This window comes from Gobio gobio (assembly GCF_949357685.1).
Source record: "Gobio gobio genome assembly, chromosome: 14".
NCBI lineage: Eukaryota > Metazoa > Chordata > Actinopteri > Cypriniformes > Gobionidae > Gobio > Gobio gobio.
In genome coordinates, this window is record NC_137107.1 from 4,644,547 (window position 1) to 4,655,422 (window position 10,876).

At 38.1% G+C, this 10,876-nt stretch overlaps 1 protein-coding gene across 1 annotated transcript in view; it reads right to left on the minus strand.

The window, feature by feature from the left end:
* Positions 1 to 10,656, minus strand: part of csf1rb (colony stimulating factor 1 receptor, b) — a 45,062-nt gene extending 34,406 nt beyond the window's left edge. The window contains exons 1-4 of the mRNA XM_079835762.1: positions 10,535 to 10,656; positions 2,698 to 2,958; positions 343 to 627; positions 100 to 233 (exon numbers count right to left, since the gene is read on the minus strand). Coding sequence (XP_079691888.1) covers positions 100 to 233; positions 343 to 627; positions 2,698 to 2,958; positions 10,535 to 10,595 — 741 coding nt within the window. The 5' untranslated portion in view covers positions 10,596 to 10,656. The remainder of the gene's footprint in view (positions 1 to 99; positions 234 to 342; positions 628 to 2,697; positions 2,959 to 10,534) is intronic.
* Positions 10,657 to 10,876: the final 220 nt, after the last annotated feature.

A 10,876-nucleotide genomic window follows, 5' to 3' on the forward strand; every position in this document is an offset into this window, starting at 1 on the left:
TTTTTAGTTACACCCAACACTTGTTGTAACGTTGTGACATTTGCGTCCAAACTAGGCTAAAATAAAGTGCTACCAAATTCTTGGATCACATCACTTCACCTTTTCTGATGAGCTCCAGGTGATGTTATACGAGTGATACTGGTTTTTGGTGTAACAAGGGATGTGCAGCGTTTCACCAACAATTCGCACATACTGATGGGCTGGAAGAGACAGCGGTGGCGGCTGTTGTGCTGCTGCAGGAAAGAGATGGGTTTGCAGAATCGGTACAATATGATACGATTCTTGGCACATTTGTTTTATCAATAAAAGCATAAAACAGCATAAAAGACTGAAACAACTCACTCTCTATGACAGTGATGTGGAAGACGTCAGACTTCTTTTGGACTCCGCTGATTTTCACAGTGCACACATAATCTCCGTCGTAGCCAGGCTGAAGGTTTTGTATCAGTATGCCATGTTTGGGATCCGCAGTATAATTCATCTCTGATGGGACAGTGGATCCATTGTCCATCTTCAGTGAGAACTCAGTACTTTCTGGGTTGGTCACCAAGCAGTCCAGCCAGTAGTTCGAGCCTTCTTTTTCAACTATTAGTGGGTTTTGAGGGGTAGTGAAGGCTTTGACAGAATCTATTGAAGTAAAAAAAAATCTGACATTTCAACCCATGCCAGTACATCTCCAGAATTTTGTGTTTTTATGAAAGGATCAGTTCACTTTAACTACTAAAGCTCTGGGACCAATTTGGGAGATTTCCGTCTGGATTTGGCCGGTTCGGGAAGGATGAGGGTTGATTCATATTAGTCAGTACTTAAATATAGAATTACACTGTAATGCTGCGTTCACACCAAACGCGAATTGAGCGTCTGGCGCGAGTGATTTCAATGTTAAGTCAATGGAAAGGCGCGAATGGCGCGAATTGGACGCGAATTGAGCGTCTTGCGCGATACGCGCGTTACACGCGTATGGTGCTTTTGTGCATTCACGCGTTCGAAGCGAATTCGCGTCTGACGCCCGAGTTGAAAAATTTGAACTTTGGCGTCAATTCGCGCCGCGTTAACCAATCAGGAGCCTGCTCGCTGCGGTCACGTGGTGAAGTGACGTGTTGAGAAACCCTGCATAAATTAAAAATAGAACTATTGTGTCACAAAATGTAGTTTTAAGACTTTTTCAGGTGGGAATGTAGTTGTTTAAAGTGCAAATCTGTGGTTTATTTATAAAGAGAGTGCCTATTTAAAAAAATAATCTTGTGTTTTTGGAGTTGTGAGATCCAGGCGATCACCGGGCAATCACCGCTTATAACCCCGCCGAGAACAGCCTTTCCTCGGTCAGTCCTTCTGCCGTCTGCCGCTGGCTCTGATGTCCTGTAGTGGTTCGTCTTGTGTAGATGTAACGGCCGAGCTTTGCTCTCATGAATCTATAATTTGTTGTCTGCCAAATCGTTTTGACTGAGGGCAAAGAGAAGTTTCATAACTTTATATTTTAAGGATATTTAAACATACATGCAGTGAAGATAATGTAGAAGTTGCCTGGACCACATTTGTGTGGCTATTAATGCTTAATATATATTTTTAATGAAAATGAAAAGAGGCAGAGTGCTGTTTTATGACATATTTCTCCTGGAGTGCCTTGAACGCGCGTCAATTTCGCTTCCAGCGCTCGATTTCTGCGCGCGTCCAATTCTCTGCTGACGCGCGAATGCATTCAAAATGTTAGCGCGTGAAAGTAGACGCGGTAGATGCGATTTTGAGGCTCAATTCGCGTTTGGTGTGAACGCAGCATAACAATGACAACTTAAAAAGTTCAATTGTACTTACTAAATACTAAATACTGAGTAATATTTATTACACCCAGTAATATACAAAAAAAAATCAAAATTCAGACTGTCTGATCTGTGGCAAGAAAGTATTGTTGGTGAATATTATTTATTAATAGTTTTAGTAGTTTTAGTCAGTTATGAGTTTAGTCAAACATTTTCTTCATGACAATTTTTGTTTAAGGCTTCTTTTGATTTGAACAGATTATGTGTTTTGTTAACACTGTAACAAAAACCACAAACTCACATAAAAAGTCAAGAGTCAAACTGCCCAACTAAAGAAAACACTGATATCCATAATGGCGACCAAACATTTTCAATAAAACATCAACATCTAAACCTCTGTTAATTCTCAATTCGAGCTTCTATAGACGACTTTCAGGGTTGGAGCCAAACTCTGCAGGACAGCGGCTCTCTAGGACCGAACTTGCCTTCCCCTGCTCTAAGTAGAGGAAAACTATGGCATAAGTGTACCCTAAGGACCAACTGTGTACCTTTTTATATGTTTTGTTCCCCAAGGAACAAAATTGTACCTCCACTGTACCTTTTTTTCTGAGAGTGTAGGGTTAGGGTTTGGTTTGGAGTTGGTTACTTGTAATTATGCATAATTTGCTGTTATTACCATAGTAAGTACATGTAGTAATGCGTGTCACCTTAAAATAAAGTGTTACCAAACAGTAATGTCATGATTTTTGAAACACTAATTTAAAAAAAATACACCTTGAATAAAATGTGTATTCATGTTTGTGAATAAGTGAATAGTCAGTGTAAATTGTTAAGTAATTTGCAACATTTACTTAGCGATAATTACTGTACACTGAGTGTCCAGAACATATACTAGAACTGACCTTTAGATAATCATTCTACATTTGTATATTGCACATACCTTTAACATATATGTGGATCTCTGAGTACAAGTGTGTTTGATTCTTGTAACTGCAACGGTATGTTCCCGTGTGCTCTGGAGTGGGGTTTCGGACATTGAGGAACTTCCCTAAGACGTGTTTCTGGTGTTTTCTGAGCCTTGTTTTCCATATGATATCCGCCTGTCCATCGCATCTCAGAATCAAGTGTTTGTTAGCTGACCAGACCATCTCAGAGTGGTTCAGTGGAGAGGCGTTCAGCTTTATCACTGGTGCAGAAAACTCTGCTCAGACACACAGAAGAGGTCAAGGTCAAGGTCAGGTTTATTTATATAGCAGCTAAAAACACTACAATAGAAAGCATTAAGATATGTACAATTTTAAGTATTACAAATATATTAAAAGAAAAAAAGAGAGAAAATCAATTCAAAACATCACCAGACACTTATAAAACATAATTATACTGAAGGTGTAATCAAGTTACGCATAAGCCAGAGACAATATGTGTGTGTTTTAAGAGATTATTTAAATGGAAAAAGAGTAGGGAATGATAATAAATAAATAATAGAGAAGTATCACCTTTGGTTTGTAATTGAGATTTTGCAACAGTAAACAATACATTTTGAAAAATTGTCAAAACGGCCAATTACATATAATTAATGTCTTTCCAAATAATGATCCTCATGCAAAAAGATGCACTGTGCTAATCATTTTGGAAGCTTGTTTCCGCCACAGAAGAAAACACAAAAACGCTAATCGCAACTTTTTATCTTACGAGTCATTTTTCTCAGAATTGCCTGATATAATTCTGAGGAAAAAGTAGTTTTTGCAGAATTATGTCACTTCTGACTTTTTTCTCACAATTGCAAGTTTATATCACAATTCTAAGAAAATTAGTCAGAATTGCGAGTTATAAAGTCAGAATTGCGATATATAAACTCTCAATTGTGACGAAAAAAAGTCAGAATTCTTACTTTATATCACGTAATTCTTACTTTATTACTCGCAATTGCGCGTCTATATCGCGTAATTCTGAGGACAAAACGGCAGAATTGCGAGATAAAAATTCGCAATTATCTTTTAAAATGTTTTATTCCTTGGCAGAAATAAGCTTCCATAAATCATCGCTTAAGGTCTTCACTTAAAATTAAAAATGTTTTAATAACCAAACATGTTTAATTTTGCTCAATATATCAATCGAAGTGGAAAATCTGCGCTGGCTGAACAAGTCCTAAATCCAAAAAACTATAGAGACAGAGCGACACGCGTCATAATGTGAAGACCAAGCCCACCGGGAGGAGGACAATCAAATCATCTCCATTGACTTTGTATTGCGTGAAGCGCCTCCTTGTCATTTTTGACTTATAATAAAAAACAGAAACCCAGGACCAAAACCCCAGAAGTTTTTATAAACTGTTAACCCAAAAAAATAGTGTTTAAGGACACAAAAGTGGATACAGGCCATTGAGACACTGAGAACTACGCCCACTAGAGGGGAACGTAATCAGCGACAGGAAATATAATATATAAAATGCACAAATGCGCCTGAGGAAAACCATCTGATGGTAGCCAGTAGTTTTAATAGATGTCATATATGTCTAAAATATAGTTCTGAGATGTACTTTGTGTGATATGTGTGAATACAGTGTCTCATCCTCATTATAGAATTACGTAATGTCACTTGCCAGATGAGATAGTGGGGAAATGTGTAGTTTTTATTTGTATTTGCAGGTTTTCAGTGCCACTTTTGTTTTAATTTTTTTATTCGTTTTCTTCACCACACCAAGACATCCTCCCATGGCTCCCAGCATGCATTGCAGCATTAAGTATGTCACCATTGTTGAGATTCATATGCTGATTCTTGATATCTGTGTGCGGCTAAACTCAGCAAATTTTTGTTTATGGCTTCTTTTGATTTGAACAGATTATGTGTTTTGTTAACACTGTAACAAAAACCACAATCTCGCATAAAAAGCCAAGAGTCAAACTGGCCAACTAAATGAAACACTGATCTCCATAATGGTGATATTTTCAATAAAACATCAACATCTAAACCTCTGTTAATTCTCAATAAGAGCTTCTATAGACGACTTTCAGGGTTGGAGTTAAACTCTGCAGGACAGCGACTCTCTTGGACTGAACTTGCCTTCCCCTGCTCTAAGTAGAGGAAAACTATGGTATAATTGTATCATAAGGACCAATTGTGTACCTTTTAAAGGTAGAGTTATACGTTTTGTTCCCCAAGGAACTGTTAAACTGTACCTTTTTTTCTGAGAGTGAAGAGTTGGATTTGTCCATATTTGGGAAACAACCCAACATTTTTAAGAGTGTTGTTAATAAAGTGATGTGATAAAATGTCAACCATGTCGACTGTGTTCTGTATTTTGCTTAATGTATTTATGTTTTTCATACATTTTCTTTCTTTTGGGACAGTAGAAAATAAAATTGCCTTTACAATTTAAAATATTTAATTGGACCAACAACACGGTTTGGTAAAGTACATTTTTCCATTGGCTCAACGTATTATTTCTGATTGAGCCTATTAACTGACTGTTGCACTTCAATTCACAGAAATTCAATTAGTCAAATTAAAAAATTTAGATGTGACCAGTCACTAGAAATTTTTGATTTGGAGAGGTCTAAAATCTCTGAGGATCTGAGTATTTTCTGGGAAGAATAGGGATGAAGAAGATCCAAGATGTAAGTAGGAGCAAGACCATGCAGTGCTTTAAATACAAATACTAAAACCTTCAAATAACTCTATATTGAACAGGTAAACAACAAAGAGCGGAGAAGAGCTGAGAAACCCAAGAGTATACGTATAGAAATATGTTAAATGCTGCACATAGGTAAACAATGAGATTGATTAATTCAATGATATATGATGCCGAACAAAGGTATCATCAATAGCTTGTTTATTGTCATTGCATCATGCCATGCAAGTCTGTAACACATGCAATAGGTTACAGGTGAAGTTAGATAAACACAAACACACAATAAATCATTCCAGAAAACACTAGCGCTGCGTCCCAATTCGCCTACTTATATACTACACTAACCCTTTGCATAATGATGCATTTAAAAGTGAATGACCAAAACGTATCCATACAAAAATTCACAAAGCTGTTGCAGATCAAATAACAACAATGTATGGATAACATTGAATAAATATATTTTCCTCTAAACCTCAAAGTGTTGGCGGATATGCGAGTCAGACGGTTAAGTACTTATACTTAACTGTCGGACTCGCATATCCGCCATATTTGTAGTTCAACTGTAGTTCAAAATTTGTAGTTAAAACATACAAATATGGCAGATATGCGAGTCGGACGGTTAAGTACTTATACTTAACTATCGGACTCGCATATCCACCATATTTGTAGTTCAACATTTGTAGTTAAAAACTAAAAATATGCCGGATATGCAAGTCGGACGGTTAAGTACTTATACTTAACCGTCTGACTCGCATATCCGCCATATTTGTAGTTCAACGGTAGTTCAACATTTGTAGTCAAAAACTACAAATATGGCGGATATGCGAGTCCGACGGTTCACTTCGGACTCGCATATCAACCATATTTGTAGTTTTTTTATACTTTTTATTTGTGTTTGTAGTTATAAACAAATTGGTTGTGGGCAGTATTAGCCGTATAGAGTGTGGCCGTATTTCAACGATTTAGGACACACTAATTCTCATTTCGAATACTATTTAGGACGGATATGTGAATTGGGACACAGACTTTCAAGTGTGACATGATAGAGTAACACAAGATCATATTTATCAACAAAATGATACTTCATTTCATTTATTGATTAGGATTTCAGGTTTAGGTCGTTTTAGCTAGATTCGTTTGTTGCATGCCTTTTTGTTAGTGCAAGTATAATATGCCAACAGAATGCAGGCCACGTTTATTTGCTCGGTCTCTTCACTGCTTCCTGCACCATGGTAGCGATGCGAGACACTTGCAGCAGCAGCGCCTGGTGGTTCTCCACGAGGAGGCTCTGCAGGCGAGCCATACTCTGGAGGTGGTTGAGCTGCTGCTCGTCCTGGGCGCTCGCAACCCGCAGGACCTTCAGGACCTCCGCCTGAACGCTGGCCACCTCCTTGTTTTCCTGCACCAGCTGATTTAGGGTCTTCACCATTTCCCCGTACCAGCCCCGGCTCTCCTGCTCTTCCTGAATTAGCTTGGTGAGTGAATGCTTCAGCTCGTCCAGTCCGCAGCACGCTGAAGATGGCGGCGCCTGGGGTGGACCCTGGGAGGTGTCAGGGGCCGAGTTCTTATCCAAATGACTCATTGTCATATCATACGGGCTGATTAGTTCTTCATTTGCTAAAGGGAGCACACATATAGTAAACTTCAAAATTTCCCCACAAACAAGTTATAATTGTATGTCAGGTGTCCTCAAAACCGACCCTTGGGGTCCACTGCCCTGCAACCCTAACCAAAATCACCTGGGGCCGGTTGCATAAACTGCTTAGACTAGTCTTAAAAGTTAGTCGTCTATTTTTTTTCTTCAAGACTGTTCCTAACTTTTTAAAGTCAGTTACATAAAAAGTTAGATTGGTCTAATTTTAATCAGAAAAGTAAGACTGATTACCTCTTGACTAATTACTAGTGTGTCAAATTAGTTTTTAAGACACAGTCTAAACATAATGGCTAAGTGTATGCAACTGGCCCCTGAGCAAGATAATCAAGGACTAGAATGATTAAATTACAGGTACAATTGGTGAGTTTGTTCTGGGTTGGAGCTCAATTCTGCAGGGCAGGATTTGATAGAAATGTCTGAAATGATATGGTAGTTGACATGACATACTTTTGTACATTTTTTACAGAGTGTCTATTTACACAATGTGCCTTGTTGGCTGAAGCTATTTACACTAACCCCGCCCACTGACGTCTGATTGGGCCAGACAGAATTACGTAAGACGTGAATGGTCAACAGAGTGTATTGTAGGGGTAAGGCGTGTGGCAGAAAGTTTTCAACGCAAATCGACCCGAGTTTGAATCCGCTTTTTGCCGAACTCGCTCTTCTCCCTTATCTCATCACAAATCAGATCGGACAGGCATTTATTTAAAAAAAAATAGGAAAACATTCAAAAAGTGGAAATAAAGTGTCTAATGTGTGTTTAATGTGTTTATCGGTTAGGGGTAACATAAAACATAAAACTCACGTGACTTTGCCTCAGCTGATTCTGTGATTGGATAACTGGCCTAACCAGCGGACCAAAGGCGTCGTAGCATCTCAAATGTTGGTGTGGTTTATCTGAAACGCCTGAGTCAGTGATCAGAATGATGATCCCAACGCAAGAGAACATGACAGCGTTCGTTGTGTTTCGCCTGAGGCTCTGAGACGCAACTAATTTATGATCGAGGGAAAAAGAGCCTAATTGGCTTCCCTGATTGAAGATATTATACATTAAAGGGTTAGTTCACCCAAAAATGAAAATTCTGTCATTAATTACTCACCCTCATGTCGTTGGACACCCGTCAGACCTCCGTTCATCTTCAGACACAAATGAAGATATTTTAGTTGAAAGCTGATGGCTGAGAAAGGCTTCAGATAGGCCTCCATTGGCATTCAGTACATTGACACTTCCAAGACCCATAAAAGGCACTAAAAACGTCGTTACAAAGTCCATCTCACAACAGTGGCTCTACAATAATTTTACGATGCGACGACAATAGTTTTTGTGCGCAAAAAAAAATCTTTATCCAACTTGTTCTCGACTTCCGTGTGTGCCTCCACGACGCATGCGCAAGAATATGACGCAGATCCGGCGTTCGGACACATGACCCAGAAGAGATTTGTTTACAAGCAGAGGAAGACGCGCGTGTCTAAGCTGTTGAATTCTACATTGATTGTGCTTTAGGTCTCAGCGTAGTTCTCAAAATAGGGCTAAAGTGTGCATTTCATGGATTCCTGAACGCCGGCGCTACGTCATATTCTCGCGCATGCGTCGTGGAGATACACACGGAAGACAAGAACAAGTTGGATAAAGGTGTTATTTAGATTTTTTTTTGTGCACAAAAACTATTGTCGTCGCATCGTAAAATTATTGTAGAGTCACTGTGGTGAGATGGACTTTGTAACGACGTTTTAAGTGCCTTTCATGGATCTTGGAAGTGTCAATGTACTGAATTCCAAGGCCTATCTGAAGCCTTTCTCAGCATCAGCTTTACACTAAAATATCTTCATTTGTGTCTGAAGATGAACGGAGGTCTGACGGGTGTCCACATGAGGGTGAGTAATTAATGACAGAATTTTCATTTTTGGGTGAACTAACCCTTTAATTTCCTAGGAAGTGACGATATTGGTATGATGATATTCTCTTGAACACATGGGGTGGAAAGTCTGCTTTATTCGCAAACTTTGATGCGATATTCCAATACTATAAATAAGTGAAATTCGACAACATCAGGTCCTGCCCTACATTTGTTCTTGTTCCAAAAGCTTGGATATGACACAATTGGGAAGAAAAGACTATCACAACTTCCATTTCATGACGACCTTAATTAAACATTCTGGAAGACAAAACTTATTACAAAGATTTTGCTTCTCAAAAATATTTTATTTTAAGGATGGTTAGATATTTTGTTCTGGAAAACAAGATTAAGTTCATATTTTCTGCTCCACAAATAAGATCATCCTACAGGCTTGGAACAAGAAGAAGGTGATTAAATGATGACAGAATTTTCATATTTTGGTGACCTATATCTCTTTCAGAAAATGAATGCAAACACATTTCAAGTCTTGATGTTCATTAAAAATCCATGGACATTATGCATCAACGACATTTGTGGTGTTGAACTGAGGTGGACATCACTAAAAGTGTAATGTCTGAATGCGGTTTGTGCAAAATTTAAGGCCATTTCCAGTGTGAAGTAGCGGAAATTGCGAGACACCACTTTGGATCACTGTTTTTGCAACAACACAGGGTCTTGTCACAATTTTTGAAGAAGGGGCCCGAGCATTATTTTTAACTTTAGAAAGGGGAAATGAGAAAAAGCCAAGAGATGGCGTTATATGACGGGGGGAAATGTCTGAAATGTTCTAGAAGCAGCCCCTTTGATTGGGTCCCTCAGGAAACACATTGCACCGGTGGCCCATTGCACAGCCACATCCCAGGGGTCTGTTTCCCATTCCCACTTTCACTTCTGCTTTGCGCCGGACAGGACACACCAAAGCTAGACAGGACTGTTACAAAGTTGGCCATCAAAGCCACAAACATAACACACCTGTCTTAAAAACATTTTATTTCCTGTGTACACACTTTATGCACAGTATTCATACACTTCTGACATTATGCAATACAGCATTTCATGAATGCACTATGGGATTATTGTTATTGAATGCATATTTTAAGAATTGTTTTGGAACATTATGCAATAGACAACATAAAAATGATGTCATGAATTGCTATTAATGACATTTATTGTCATTTTATTTGTTAATGGGTCTTTTCATTAATTAATACAATTTCAAAGAAAAAAAGAAACAGTGAAAAACTAAACAAAGAAAATTAGTTTTGTAAAAGTTCATTATAAAAAAATATATAGCTGTTATAAATAAAATGAACACAAGATGCTTGGAATTATTGGAAGAATAATTTTACCAGAATAAATAAATAAAAACTCAAATTTAAAGTAAAAAATCCTTTATTTCTTTTTGCCTTGCACAACTGGACATTAACAAACTATTCCCTGCAGGCTAATGCCTTTTTGAAAATAAGCCTTCCTCATCATGCGTCAGAGTGATGGCTAAGATTTGATTTCTTGCAGAAGACATAAAGCGTAATTGGGGATGTCTAATTTTACACATCTATCAAAAAAGTTAGTATAGAGATAAAAATTGACGTACCTTTAGCCATACAAGGCAGTAAAGCAAAGAAGAGGGTGATACAGAGCATCCTTCGGTTCATCTTTGTCACGTTTGGTTGGTAAAAACTGTGGTCTGCTGGTCTTAAACACTACAGGAAAACTGGCTTAGGTGTGATGACACAATTTACTAAAACCTCGCACATTTTAACTTCCTCTCCAGACTGCTGAACTTTGAGCCCACTGAAAAGGCAACCTTTTTCTGTGCCTTAGATGTAAGATGTAAGCATTATTTGGATTTGTTTAAATTAGAACTGACATTTTAATAGTGTTTACTATAATGTCATGAAATAAATGTCCAAATAAGTAATATCATCATGTCATT